Source organism: Sceloporus occidentalis, unplaced genomic scaffold, assembly GCF_023333645.1.
Source record: "Sceloporus occidentalis isolate IW3139 unplaced genomic scaffold, rSceOcc1.0.p SCAF_100, whole genome shotgun sequence".
NCBI classification, from domain to species: Eukaryota; Metazoa; Chordata; class Lepidosauria; order Squamata; family Phrynosomatidae; genus Sceloporus; species Sceloporus occidentalis.
In genome coordinates, this window is record NW_028317080.1 from 2,734,158 (window position 1) to 2,749,372 (window position 15,215).

The 15,215-nt window shown below is 39.9% G+C and overlaps 2 protein-coding genes across 2 annotated transcripts; one reads left to right on the forward strand and one right to left on the reverse strand.

The window, feature by feature from the left end:
* Nucleotides 1-3,078: 3,078 nt before the first annotated feature.
* LOC149284059 (iron-sulfur cluster transfer protein NUBPL-like) lies at nucleotides 3,079-10,235 on the reverse strand. The gene is made up of 11 exons (XM_089497233.1): nucleotides 10,140-10,235; nucleotides 9,236-9,383; nucleotides 7,742-7,776; nucleotides 7,310-7,400; nucleotides 6,361-6,400; nucleotides 5,533-5,623; nucleotides 4,931-5,024; nucleotides 4,321-4,406; nucleotides 3,537-3,657; nucleotides 3,214-3,296; nucleotides 3,079-3,129 (listed from the first exon to the last, which is right to left on the reverse strand). Exons 1-11 carry the CDS (start codon nucleotides 10,233-10,235, stop codon nucleotides 3,079-3,081), a joined length of 936 nt encoding a protein of 311 aa, XP_089353359.1.
* Nucleotides 10,236-10,795: 560 nt separating this feature from the next.
* Nucleotides 10,796-12,850, forward strand: LOC149284060 (D-aminoacyl-tRNA deacylase 2-like). The gene is made up of 3 exons (XM_089497266.1): nucleotides 10,796-10,906; nucleotides 12,084-12,153; nucleotides 12,525-12,850. The coding sequence occupies exons 1-3, from the start codon at nucleotides 10,796-10,798 to the stop codon at nucleotides 12,848-12,850; spliced, it is 507 nt and encodes a 168-aa protein (XP_089353392.1).
* The last annotated feature ends 2,365 nt before the right edge of the window (nucleotides 12,851-15,215 follow it).

A 15,215-nucleotide genomic window follows, 5' to 3' on the forward strand; every position in this document is an offset into this window, starting at 1 on the left:
TCCCATACGTTAGTTGTTTCAAACACCTTTGTGTGCAGGGCTTTTCTTTTTGTTACTGTTTGTTTAATACTGTTTATTATGTATTTGTAAATCTTTGCAGGATTTGCTCTATATAAATAAAACATAAGACATATTTTGAATGCCTCATATTAGACACATAGCCAAAAAGAGCCTGTCCTGTAAGAGATCTGGAATGTACACCAGGAAATCACCTATTCTGGATGTATGTCGGATCCAGTGCAAGCGTGTGTATGTGTGTATATATGTGTGGATATCTATCTATCTATCTATCTATCTATCTATCTATCTATCTATCTATATGTTATATGCTGGTTGGAATTATCAAAGTAAATGTTTTTATTACCCCATATAATATACAGATCCTGCACAGTTTAATCTGGGATGGATAAGAGGAGGCTGGAGTGAAACTGTAGCTGACCTTATAACACAACCCACACAAGAACCCACCAGAGACATTCCGAGAATTCCAGCCGCTGCTTCTATCCCCGGCCACACCACTCCCTGCTTCAAGTCCGGGCAAGAAAGGATTCTCCCACAGGTCTCACATAGAAACCAGCGAGGGAGATCCCTCCAGGCGCTAATGTAACTGACACAATTTTCCTTAACCATTCCTATAGTCATTGCAAAGAGATAATTAAAATCACAGTCACCATTTTTTTCTCAAGTCTAAAACATTTCCCAAATGTTTTAGACTTGAGAAAGGGAGAAGAGCTCCCGAAAGCTTGTCATTCCAAAATTCTGTTAGTCCAATAAAAAAGGTATTATCACAAGATACCTATTCCATCTGTTATTTGATACATACACTATATATATATATATATATATATATATATATATATATATACATACACATATACATATGCACTTCACTATTGTCTAATGACTCTTTCCTTTCTCTCACTATTACTGGCTAATTAATAACCTGTTTCTAATTGGCTTGGTTAGCGCTGATGAGATGCCAGATGGGGTGTTAATTCTGTAATGGATTTTGCCTTAACAGTTTCTGTCACCTTTAATAAATGCCCCTAAGAGTTTAATACAGATTAGACTCGGTGTCAAAGTTCGAACAAATCAACTACCTCCAGCGTTTTAGCCAATCTCAATCGCGCATAGCTAAAAGAAAAAAGAAAACCTGAAAATGTATTCATGTACTCTGGAAAGGCTTCTCATGCCTGGGATTTCCCATCTATCCTAAGAATTTACAGCCTGATATTACAATCTGTGCACTACTTTTCACAAGCTGTATTTTTATATATAAAAAAACTTGGTATAGTGGGACTGTAGCATTAATAACTAATTTTAAGTGTTCCCCCCCAAAAGTGAAAAAACACAGAATGTATACTACTTTCACAAGGGTAACTCACGTTCTATTTCACACACACATATACATATATATAATATATATAATATATATATATATATATATATATATATAATAAATATATAAATATATATACTACATATATAATACCATAGCAACTGATGTCCACAATAGCCTGGCCACTATTTAGCAATTTCGTCTTTTTCCTGACACTTCCCCCTCTCTAGGGTAGTCAATAGCAAGGCCTGGAATCAATCAGGACCGCTGGGTGTCTGCATGTGCTTACATATGCAATGCAGTTCCTTCTGACAGTTTGGCCCCCCGGGGCGTCAGAGGGATGACGGGGCCAGCTTTACTTTAACGGGAAATAAATAGCTTGACTATTTGAATGCATCCATGAACAAACACGATGTAAGATTGGAAGGAAGCAGCACATTAAAGATGCTGTCCCACTTAGACAAAAACATTAATGGTGGCCTCTGGTTGTAGAGTTGTCCTTTTGTCCCTTCCTCTTAAGATTTCATGTATGGGCACTCAACAGTATTAGGATGGATGCTTTTAATGCACTGAATTGTGAAAGTGTTTTCGCCCCATTCCACCCCATGGTCCTCCCGCCACTCAACTCAATGGAGCTGCCAGGTCCTAATCCCTGGAATCGCGCAATGAAGGGTCCCCCCGATTTTCCTGGCCACATACACGGGTACTGGATGTTCTTCCCTGATGGTGGCCCTGGATTTTTATAGTTATTTTTATATACTGACTCCTTTTTAAATGTATTTTAAACATTTTATATATATATTTTTTGACAAAATCCCTTTTCTGTATACTCTTGCACCCACTAATTTCAATTATTATGAGCACTAAGATGGCGCAAGTGCTGCTGGCTCCATCTGCTGCTTTGCTTCGAGTAATGAATATCAAAATATATTTTACCAATACGACAAAAGCATACCTATGCTTCAAAATTGGCCAGTAATGTTAATGTGATTTAAATGTAATTTAAACTGTTTTCTGTAACTATCCACCAGCAGCTATCCTCTTCCATTCTTATCTTTTAATCAAAACTCATACTAGACTTTAATTAAAAACAGAGCCGAACTATAGTAAAGTTAAAAATAAATAAATAAATAAATTAGATAATAAACAGTGCCGAGCTAAAAACAGCTTTATTTTCTAGAAACATGAAATAAATAAAGATGTATATTGTATATAGTTCTGGGGGGGGGCACATTTGCTCTGAATGTTAAAAAACAAAGTATAATAATTGAAAATGTTCTGAATCCATTATTTGGCATATACGCCCAAGGGTCACAATGAGGAGCAACGATTTACAACCTTTTCTGGAATACCATGATCCTTTCCAGTAAGCCTTCTATGCATACAAAGCTTTTCAGAACCTGTAGAGGTTGGATTAAGGAATTGGGTAAATTAAGAGCAATGGCATATTCTTGGCTTGGTCTTGGGTAGCAGCTCAAGAAGTCTCTTGGCTGCACTACTGGTGATCGCTCTGGAGCTCCAATTACAGAGTTGGCTGGTGATCACGCATCTTCCTTGAAACCAGCCCATTACCCATTACCTAGCCACCAGAGGTTATATCGCACTCTCTCCCGACAGTACATCGTTCAGAAGCAGCCCCAGGATGTGACGTCGTGTCCCAGAACAGAGGACGTGCAGCTTTAGTAAGAACCGAGGAACCCGTAAATACACCGAGACTATCTCCATCCACTTTTGTATGGTTAGGAGAGTCTCCTCATCACTTCTCTTGCAATATTTAGATATGCTCTGGCCTGCAAAGAAAAAATTGCAGCGTTATTTAATTCAAACAGCTAGGACATTATAGTAGACGCTATGAGACCTCCGTCTACACTCACCTCATCGCTATTAGGATCAGATACCACCACCGGCTTGCCAAGGTCACATGTCTCCCTTATGTTTAAATGCAGGGGGATGTCTCCTAGGAATGAATACAAAAAGCACACTATGAGATTCGGTCGCCTGTCTCCCCCCTTCACAGGTAAAATATAAACACAGCACCTTCAATGCAGGGCTAAAAGGGCACCTGCCCCAGGTTTATCTTTGGGGCCCGTGACACCTGTCCTTCGGGCAACCTTAAAAGCCACCAGACTCAAGAGCTGCAGGGGTCTGTCAATGTTATGATTTATAGTAAGAGAGGAATCAGACAGAATTATCCTACCCAGTAATTCTAGCCCTAGGGACCGTGCCAGACGCGCTGCACCTTCGGCTCCAAAGATGTGGGTCTCGTGATCACATTTTGGGCATCGGAAAACACTCATATTCTGAATGAGACCGAGCACCTGCAACCAGAAAAACACATTTTAATTGTATAGTATTCTATATCTCACTGTGTATATGCTTCGACTACATTGACACTGGGAACATTTGCAGGGGGTTATAGTTCATTACCAAGCTTGGGGAAGAGTATAATTAGAAGCCAGGGTGGCTGTAGGTTTTTAAGCACCTTTAAAAGGACAGGGATCAGTGAACTCAAGCATTGTTTAAGCGAGAGACACAACACAGTAACATACTTAGCTGTAATTGCCCTTAGTCATTATGATGTTGCCATAGGTTGACACACAGCCTTTTGAACTTTTATTATCATCATCCTCTATGTCACCTGACTACAGGACAGAATTAGGCAGTACATGATTAAATATGACAAGATATATATATAATGTACTTGAGAATTCAAAATAACAGGGGTCTAGATCTCTACTCTTTACATGCTTCCATTAACTCCATCACAGCAGGCAGCTTCGATGCCATCTCGAGGGAAATCGCTTATATCACACATACAACATATCACGAGAAGTGGTAGAAAAAAGTAAAAGTATAATCTAAAAAAAATTGGCAAAAGCAAACAGAAAGTGAAGCGATGAACCACACTCTCCTCCTTCTATCCTCTTTAAAGGGCAAAAATCCAAGGAATGGGTAGCTGGGCCGGCAGCGCTGGCACTTACTGGCACACTGACTTTCTGGAACATTTCGGCCCCTCGACGAGCATCTAGCAAAGCGATGTCCTGGGGAGTGGAGACTATCACAGCCCCTGGGGAGATGAATCAGTAAATCACTAAGCTTCTACTCACTGTCCGGAATACAAGCCAACTCCCACCACTTCCTACCGAGATCACTTACTGACCACTAAGATGACACAAACAGAAGGAGCCGCTTGAGTGCTAGAGCTTTTTGATGTCATACATGGTTGGGTTTGGCAACATTTCTTTTATCTGTTGTTGAATTAGAAGCTCCGTGTTTGCCGGTTCGCAGCCTTTATTGTAAATTTTGACGCGTCCATTTTAATAATTTCACAGTCAGTGTTTTAAACACAATTAAAATCTAATTTGACACACAATCGTTGTGTTGTGTTGCGTTGCGTTTGACACACAAGCGGTTTTCATGCAGCTCTATTGCAAGAAAGTCTGCCTATAAAGAATAAATGGGTGTAGCTAATGCCCCATATGCAACTGAATTAAGTATAAGCAATGAAATTGGACATGGAAACGTGGCAGCCAGCTCTGAGACGGCCAAAGAAGCCCCTGGTGTCGATGGTTCAGGAATATTATGGCTCACCAGAGATGGGGAGGTTCTGAGAAATAGACAGCTGCACATCTCCAGTTCCTGGAGGCATGTCAATCACCAGATAGTCCAAATCTCCCCATTCCACCTGAAACATGAAACCCGGCTGAACATACAGAGAAGTCATCCATGCTATAGAGTATTACACACACACCCCATGTCTTTGAACCCCTTGTGAGTCGGTGTACATTTACATATTTATTCTGAAATGCATGTGTTGACCAACTAGCTGAATGGCGGCCATTGCAGCACAACTCACTTCACTGAAAAATCTTTTCAAACTCAAAAAATTGAATGTGTTCAAATAAAGTAATCTAGGTCCCAAAAACAATTAACCATGTAAACAAGCCGGGAACACTTAATTGTCATGTGACACAAAAGCAGGTACTGAAGTTTTCCTTTTTGCTTAACGACGCCTTTTAAAATCAGCATGGTTAATGAACATTATTATTTAAAGGGCAATATTATTCTGTAGTATTTCTTGCTTCCTAAGATAGGAAATAATGCACCTCCTTCTTACGGTAACCATTTGTATTAGCTGGATTAAGCACATAATAGTTTGAAGGCTTTGTCTTGTACATCGTGTGCACTCTCACCTGTCTTAGCAGCCGCTCAATTGCAGACATGACCATCAGACCTCGCCATACAATGGGGGCAGTCTCTTCCACAAGGAAACCCATAGACATGCTAACAAAAACACAAAGAGATGATTACACCGAAGAGCGGGCTCCTCTCAGCAGTCACTGAGTCACGCAGAGTCATCTTTTGGTCCGCTGACTCAGCGAGTACTTGTTCACATGAGGCCTGATCACACTGAATAGCCCTATTTATAGTGAATATGTGGGTATGTTTGTTAATCGTTACCTCTGTTTGGGCTTTTATTTGTCAAAAAGTTGGCAATTCTGAACTAAGTCGGTTGGCAATATGTTTATTGGCATAGGGCCTTTGCATATGTCTTCACTTTTTAAAGGGCAACAAGGCGCACACGGCTTGTGAGCAAATGGTGCACACTCCCCAACTTTTGTGAATGGTGTTCATACGCAAGTCTCAGAACGGGTCTACCACCTTGAATCACGACATGAGATACACTCCTATTGTCTAAAACCCTTGAGGGGGCTCGCTTATGTCGAAAACAAACTGATTGTACAGATTGCATTGGCAGGCATGCCGCATCAGCAGGTTGGGATAATGAAATGGTCAATCCATACCCGGCTACTGTGAAAACTAAAATAAGCAACTCTGCGGCTTGGCTCATGTTTGTGGATTGGTTGGTGACTCTGAGCCATCTTGTCACTCTAGTCTTTCAGCGCATCTTCCATATATATATATATATATATATATATATATATATATATATACATACATACATATACATACACACATAGGTGAGATTACTTTTGCAAGGGCCTTAAAAAAATTCTCACCATTTTATACCATAATTGACCAGTGGGATCATCATGTTCTCTGAAAAAGAAAAAAAAGCAGTAATAAATGCAGTGTTGATTATTCCATGTGCAGAAGTATTAATTATACTTCATATTATATACATGTTTCTTACACTATAATTTATTTCAGTTAGCTACTTTTGCTGAAGTGTCAGTCTGTCAGCCAGAAATACAAAGACTGGGCAATACATGTCCTTGATGTGCTACTTGTGTTCAGCGAGAGACAGCACAGTGAAGTAAATATAGCTGCATATCTCTCCATAACGTACCAGCAGAACACACAGTATTCCAACACACATCCTGCTCCACGTAAACCTTTCAGTCCATACTTGCCTGAGCTACGGAGTGTTACATTCAGTTACAATAAGCCTGCTCTATTTTGTAGATATGAGTGGTGTTACATTCCAATTGTAGACAATGGTTAATTTAATGAGATGATTACTATCGGCTTTGTGTGAACTAGAGGACTGTATGCAGGCAGTTTTTCGGGTGTTGTGGGCGGGAGCGGTCGGTCAGACACTGTACCTGCGGGTCTCAGTAATCCCGCGCACACCCGCAAGGCTGCCTTCGCATTGCTCGCGCACAGCGTCTCTCCTCTTGTTCCTGCTTTAAGGTAAGGGGTTGGGGGAGTCTGTATGAACGAGTATGCATGATTGAGGGAATGAATGAGTATCTGTGAATGAGCAAATGAATGAGTATCTGTGAATGAGGGAATTAAATTCTTCACTATCTGTAAAAGCTGTGACAGAATGTTAATGGTCAGAAATTCAGCGGTAGCGGGATTAAGAAAACAGTTCTGCGCAGAGCTCTAGTGTGAACCATTTCTTTCTCTAGGGCAATAAGTACAACTAAAGCCATGTCCTAGTCACAGGCCAGGACTCCACATGGCCTTGCTTTGCTACTCGGCGTTGAGCCATATTGCACTCACTGTGAGACAACTCTGGGTTTCCTTTCAAATTCATCATTTTGGGGATTGAAGGCCCATACACATCAGCATCCAGCAAACCCACTGCTTTTACCTGTGTTCCAAGAATAAATACTTAAATTAGTGAATTTGGTGAATTAAATAGTGAAATATCAGTAAAATGGCAAACTTGTGCCGCAAACATTTTGTAGGTAAACTGTTGGTTTAGTAAAAACACAAGCATATTCAGTTGTAAACAAATGTAATCATAAGGCTAGTTCAGGTTTTGCCCGTCATCAGATGGATTTTGGCTTTGTTAGCATACAAATAAAGTGTACCAAATACCTAAAGGAATTACAAAAATTATAATAAAAAAGGGTGATACACAAGTCCAAGAATGCTTAGTAATATTTCAACACGTTTTCACATGAATACAAATCACTAAGAGAAACTCACGCTATCAATCGCAGCTAATCCCACCGCCAGATTCACTGTTAAAACAAATAAATATTATAAAGCATCACAAAATCATAGAAACCTTTATCACAGCAACATCCCTGCATAATAAGGCTCAATAATTATAATAATAATAATAATATATTTCTGTCGACAAAAATGGCCTTTCATTTTATAATATGCTCAAATACACATATAGCATTAGAAAAGTAAAATATAGTGGCCGGATCATCACAGTACCATGCTCCTATTTAAAAATCCTAATCTATCGGTTGCTACGGTGATAAAACTGTTTATACTTTGCACCAGAATAAAATGGGATCTAACACATTATGAAAAACTGAAATGACTTTTTCTACATAATCCCAACGTATTTATACATTTTCTTTTATTGCTGCTTTAGATTGAAAGCTCGCACGGTTAGGGGGTCTCTCCTTCTATGCCAGCATTTGCTAACATGTGTCCATCTTATTGTTAATGTTGCACACAACATAATAATGTCTATTAGCTCTATAAGCACAATTCACCTTCAACTGCAAATCATAGGATTTTCAGATCTAGACGATAAGATCTCTGGTCAGGACTCACCTAGAGTATTGTGTCTGGAGCTCAGAGGAGAGCTACAAAAATGCCAAGTGGTTTGCAGGACAGAAATGATCAGGACAGATTAAAGGATCTTAATATGTACATCTTGGAGGAGAGAAGAGAGAGGGGAGATGCAATAGAAACAATTCAAATACTTAGAGGGATTTAACAAATTAAAGGGGGCAAGCTTATTTGAAACGAGGAGCAATGTTAGAACGAAAGGTTATGGTCTAAAACTTAAGGGCCAGGGGCTTAGATGTGACGTAAAGGTCTATACAGAAAGTAGCAGATACATGGAACAGTCTCCCAGCAGTGGTGGAGGCTAATACAGTAAGGGAGTTTAAACAAGCATGGTAAAAGCATAAAGCTTTCCACACTATAGGACCTGACCAAAGACTGATAGGGGTTAAAATCCCTTACATCAGGAAAAATGGGCAGACGAGATGGGGAGATGGGCCAAATGGTCCTTATGTGCCGTCAAATTCTATGCAAGTACAATGCGCCAACAAGCATTATCGGTGGAGAACGGAGCAAAATGATGTTCCTGACAAAAATAGCAACATAGAGACACAGAATTTGCCGGCAGATAAGAACCATTCAGCCCATCTACTCTGCCCATTTTTCCTGATGTAAGACTCAGGAAAGTAAGACTTATGCCTATCCCATTCATGTTTATATTGCCTTACTGTATTAGCCTCTTCCACTTCTGATGGGAGGCTGTTCCCTTTATCTACCACCCTCTAGCTAAACCTCCGACCCTCTAGTTTTAGAGTATGGCCTCTTTTTCCAACATTTCTCCTCCTTTGAAATAAACTTCCCTCCTGTCCTTTGTTAAATCCCTTTTAAATCTTTCTATCACATCTCTTCTCTGCTCCAAGATGCACGTCTTCTTTATGACAGAAACATCACCTGCCGTTGTTGACTTGCCAACACCCCCTTTGCCAGAGGCTACTACCACCACGTGCTTGACCCCGGGAATTGGCTTCTTCTTTGGCAAGCCACGAGCCATCAGTTTGTCTTGCTTCTCCTTCAGCTTTTCTTCCCGAGACGGCATGGACTATAAAAATTCACCAAAAAAAAATAAAAAAAAAATATAAAAATAATAAATAGACTTTAAAAACAACAGCAATAATTCTAACAAATAAACATGTGTGAATAAACCGCACACACGTTGATGCATTAGAACAATTGTTGGCGCCATATAAATTAAATGTAATAATAATGATAAATGTTGATTATTAGAAATACATTCCCCTCCTGCTCCTTTGCTTGTAAATTATTGGAAAGATTAAAAAATATAGTGCTAAAAAAAAAAAGATGCTGGGTTTGTCTGTTTTTGCACAGAATACATAATATTTGCAGACAGTTGTGTATTTGTCACGCACGTGTTCTAACGCTGTTATTTTAGCTCACAGCTACCATCCATACACTGGCTCTTTATCATACCACCTTTTGGTAAACGATAGAATGGCTCAGTCTTAATCACCCAGCCTTCACGTGACTGACAATAATGACAGATGACGTTTATTGGAATAAAATGAGATATCACCCTACATTACTGTATACAGCATTGGGTTTTATGCTCAAGGAGAAAAGGTTCCTTTTCCTATTGGATTTGCCCTTTAAATTATAGTAAAAAGCTCGCAGATTGGTTAAAACTGTCATTTATAAATATTTTATTTAATTGCCGTTTTTACTATTCTGTTATGCCATCACTTTAGGGGGGGTCACACTTTGGGGACAGTAATGGGTTCCCGTCTGCGTTCCTTTATCCGTTCAGTGCACAGGCACCGAGATACCTCCAGGTGCCTACCGAGCTCCACGAGACGGAATAACTCTGCCGAAACCGAGTGTAGACTCCACACCGGAAGGCGCTGACCCCGAGCCTGAGGCCTCCCAAAGTCACCATGGTGTTTTACCTAGCAACGCGTGCTAGGCACATCATGGCGGAAGTGTCTGGCGTCTACGGATCTGCTTCCCAAGCCTCCTTTTGACTCATCCAATCAGTGAATCGCGAGCGGAAGCATGACAGGCAGAAGCATGACAGTGAAGTAATGAGAGTTATGAGACTGTATGAAAGCATACGTTCGTGTAGGTTTCCAAAGGGAGATTTGTACAGGAAGGAGCAGCCATTGTTTAAATAGTCCAGCATTTTGGGAGTGAGCCCCTCACAGCCCATAAAGTGACGTCATCTCAGTGTAATATCAATGGCGTTGTTTCCTGTGTATGGTTTATAGCCAAAAACAGTACATATAATTTACTGCCATTTCGTACAATTTTTGCCAGATTAGGTAATTTTGTATTTTAGGGGAAATTGTTCTTTAATGTTTGAGGCTGCTAAGTGACGTTAATTATTGGTCCCTAATTTAAAAAGGCATTAAATATTTAATTAGCGTTAGTAGGATTCTTGTTTTCTTTCTGACGAGTGTTTTGTCTGTATTGTTCTGCCAGGACACCCTGTAAATACAGATGGCGGAGGCTGGCAGGGAGGTAGCGGCCCGCGTTGTGCTTCAGCAGTGTTTATACGCCAAGCTGCAAGTGAAACCCCCGGATCGGGACTCTGAGGCAGAATGGGTCGAGGTAACTACTAAATAACTCAACAGGTCTTTGTGCGGACGCCATGACCAGATCAGGCCCTTGTGTGAAAGCACAGCAGATCCCAAATGAAATATCTGGTCTTGGTTCATAAACACAGACATGCATTCCATGGAAGATGTAGGATGGGGTAGAGGCTGGACGCTTTCAAAGCATTAGAATTGATTAACAAATGTTTAATACGCATTCTTTAAAAAAGCTGAGGTTAAAAAGCTGCAGTATAATGCTCTCTCTGCGATTTGTGCTTCTTTTGGCCACGCAAATCAGCCGATCCCCATCATATCCTACAGCGCTGTATAAAAAGCCCGCAATTTATTTTTATTGTTTTACTGTCATGGCGAATGATCTGCTAAGAGGGTCATCTGTTCGCCGTAGCAGAGAAGCTATCGTTCGTACTGAGTAAGCACACCATATGGGTAACGTTTGTTATTTAGACTACAGAGCTGCGGAATATGATGGCGCTATATAAAACGATGAATGATAATATAGAAACGTTGGCTCACGCTGCCATGGTGGTTTCACTCAAGGAGTAGAAGAAGCGATAAAGTGTAAGTGAAGAGTACAAAATGAAGCTTAAACTCTGTAGTAAATAATACCTTACGTGGTAGAGCAAATCAAGAAGGAAATAACAAATATACATTTCTAAAATGCTATTATATATATATATCATATATTATCAGTCCAAGCGTGGTGTAGGCTGCATGCATGCGCAAAATCCCATCCACCCTGTCAGAAGATGTCTTCAATATAGCAGGGGTTGGCATGAGAGCTGGTGTTTCAACTCCATGGTATCGCTATGGATTATGAAGGGCCAACCTCAATGAGCCATCGTGCAAGACGCACTGATCTTCTATACAATGTGTATATGTAAATATTAGTGCAAATGATAGGGGTACATTTTCGATTGTACATTGTAGTAGCCAATTATAAAAGAAGTATATAGTAGAAAAGATCATTGAAATCTTAACCCCCATCCTCCATTATCTCTATATCGGCATTAAGACTTTAGAATTATTTATGCTGTCATCTGTGTAGCTACTAGAATTTCAGAATTTAATACTCAATTGCTTTGTTTGAATAGGATGTGTCTGTTTTACATTTGATCCCGATGAAGTACATTGTTTTAATTACATGATTGTAATAAGGTCTTCTCTCTTTGCAGATCAAGAGGGGTATGGTTATGTATGTTTGCTTCTTCAAAGGGGCAGAAAATGCTATTATTCCAAAAATGGGTAAGTAAAAGTATTGTTAGCTTTATAAAAAGCAACCTGAATGTTGCAAAAGTGGCAGCAATACACCCAAACAAGTTGATACGGCACATCATTTATCTCAATGGCACATTAACACAGACTGGATTGGAGTAGGATTTTTGTTAATCTGTGTCACTGTCAGGTACCAGAGGGGTCATTTTCTGTCCTGATCAAAATAAGTACAAAGTTTCATAAATTTATATATTTGGATTTTTTGTGCTGTACTAGGGAAATTATACAGCCAATTGAATCAAAATCTTTAATCATTATTTTTTGATATATTTAATTTTGCCCCACTCTGATCATTTTAAGGAAAAATTAAGTTTTTGGTTTAATTTTTTTTTTTTTTACAGTGACCTCTCTGCTGAACGTAAAGCTGAGTGAGACCGACACTGGGAAATATGTTTCCATCAAAGACCTCCCAGGAGACGTCCTCGTCGTCCCCCAGGCCACACTGGGTGGAAAGACTAAAGGTCGCTGCATGCAGTACCATTCAAATGCAGGAAAGGAGCAGGGAATGGAATTATATGCCCAATTTATAGTTCAATGCCAGCAAGAGCTAGGGACTCACCCCACTTGGACAGAAGCAGGAGCTGTGCTCCATCATGGAACATATGGAAACAGACAAGTCCTACAGCTTAACACCAATGGGCCTTATACCCACCTGTTGGAATTTTGACCTCTCGTCCATGTGTCTAGAGAACTGTAGAAACAATCCTGTTGTTTTTAAACTTACTGTGGACAGTAACAATATCAGAATCTTTTAAAATAAATCACCTTTTTTAATGACAAAAACTCTGTCTTCAAGTCTCATTTAAGGGTGACGAGAGCTTTTGAGTAGATACTATTAGAAAGTATGTTAATATATATATGATTATATGGCTTGATCTTTACTGGAAGTAGTCATAGCAGACTGATTAATCCACAAAGCTTCTTGCTTATTGAATATTCATACATTCATAGCTATGGTAGGTAAATAGGGTGATGCTCACTACTGACTTTAAAAAAAGATTTACATTTAAGCCCATTTAAAAAATAAATACATCCATGTCAGTATTTGTGCATTCCATGTCACATAATGGAATATGGTAAGTGGTGGTAGCTGATCTCCAGCTCTCCAAGTATTGCTGAACTACAGTTCCCATGAACCTTAGCGAGCGTGTGGCTGGATATATTTAAGTGGCAATAAACTTTTAAAATAGCTTTGGTTTCAATGTTATTTTTTTAGTCGATGTTGTTTTGTAAGTTTCCTTGCTTTTTTAAGCTGATGTTTAACCATAGCTAGAGCCCCACCTACTGGCTTCACCTGGCGTACCATCACCCAGGGAAAGACTGTAAAGGGTTATTTACTCGCAAACAGTTCTGTAGGAAGAGAAATCCTGATTTGCATAAGTGTGCGTAACCCATTTACCATGCTCTAATTCCAGAAGGTTCAAGGAAGGCGGCACATTCTTTCTCTGGCTGGTGACTCATGGTCCGCATGGAGGTTCCTAGGTTAGCCGAGTACAAAGGTTGAAGTCATTTTAAGGCGTGGGTGAATTAGCCTGGCTTATACACACTGAGTCATAATGCCAGGAAAACCGTGCACCTTACATACAATGGTTTATGCAAGTGGTTCAAAGTTTGAAAAGCGTTCTTGTTTCCACATCAACCGACGGAACGTTTCTGCTGCTTGGGCTACTCCCTTGGTTGGTATCATGACTGGTTTTCAAACTTTGAATTAGAATCCATCCATATCCCTCATTATATTCCAACAAAACAATAACTTACGGTAAATGAAGCTGGGAAAAAGCTGCCCTTGGCACAGCTGAGAGACCAAAATGTAGGATGGAATAAATCTGTTGGAATAAAATCTGTTCTTCCCAACTTTTCACGCTTATTGGGACTGCCAGTAGCGCTAGCATGCGCTGTGACATCATGGCTGTTCTCATGTAATGTGTGGAGCATGGTCTGATCATAGCTCTTCTGCTTCTTATGGGTGGGAGAAAGAGTGGTATCAGAACAGGAGCAGAGGTGGCCATAGTTAGACCTGGAAGGGATGGAACATGGGCAAGGAGTGAGTGGAACCTGATGGAGACTCCAGTGGAAACCTGGTTCGGTCTCATCATGTGTGTCCTGCATGGGGGTCCCGAAAGCCGGTAACTGTGCATATCCTGGCCCTCTGATGCTGAGATACTATCCGCAGCCTCATGAGTGGCTTTTCATAGATAGCATGAGATAATAATTAGGAAGATCTGGGATTTCTTCACACATCTGTCTCCTATAGTCAACCACTGAATAGTGGGAATCACCTTGTCAATGAGTAAACCCAGCACACCCAGTCCACACTTAGCGCTTTATTATTTTGCACTTATTATTGTTGTAACTCATTTGACTCATAAAATGCAATATTGTTTGCCTTATGGTTAGCGGTGTAACCTAAGGCAGGGCTTTACTGACGGCTTTTTGTGCCTTATTCATAACGACTTTTGTAACCGGGTTTGTTTTTATTTACACAATTTCTGTATTGTTTGTGACTTTGTAGCTATAGGACAGAGCAAACATTTTGACGAACAAAGGGATTTGGGTCACAAAGAGGGACATTCCTTGCTTAATAACATGATGGGGGGCAGAAACCAAAGAAAAGATTTTAAAAGTTTTTTTCTAAATGTAGTTGGGCAGCAAATCTAAATTATGTACCTTGGCATGTCCCTTGCATGCATTAAGAATATATTATGATGCATTATGATTATAGTCTGTTTTAAGACTTATCATATGTAATCTTAAATGCTTTCATTATATATATATATATATATTTATATATATAATGAAAGCATTTAAGATTACATATGATAAGTCTTAAAACAGACTATAATCATAATGCATCATAATGACGTAGTTCATTAGTTTCCTGCATTGCTTGGCAGCGATTACAGATCCCTTCTGACTCAGATCGCCATCCATTACATCGGCGCTCTGCAGTGATTGAAGTCGAAAACCGAATGCTGATCTCTGCAGGTTTCCTAGAGGATTGCCGATGTATAACACGGGCGGCCCCGGCAGGC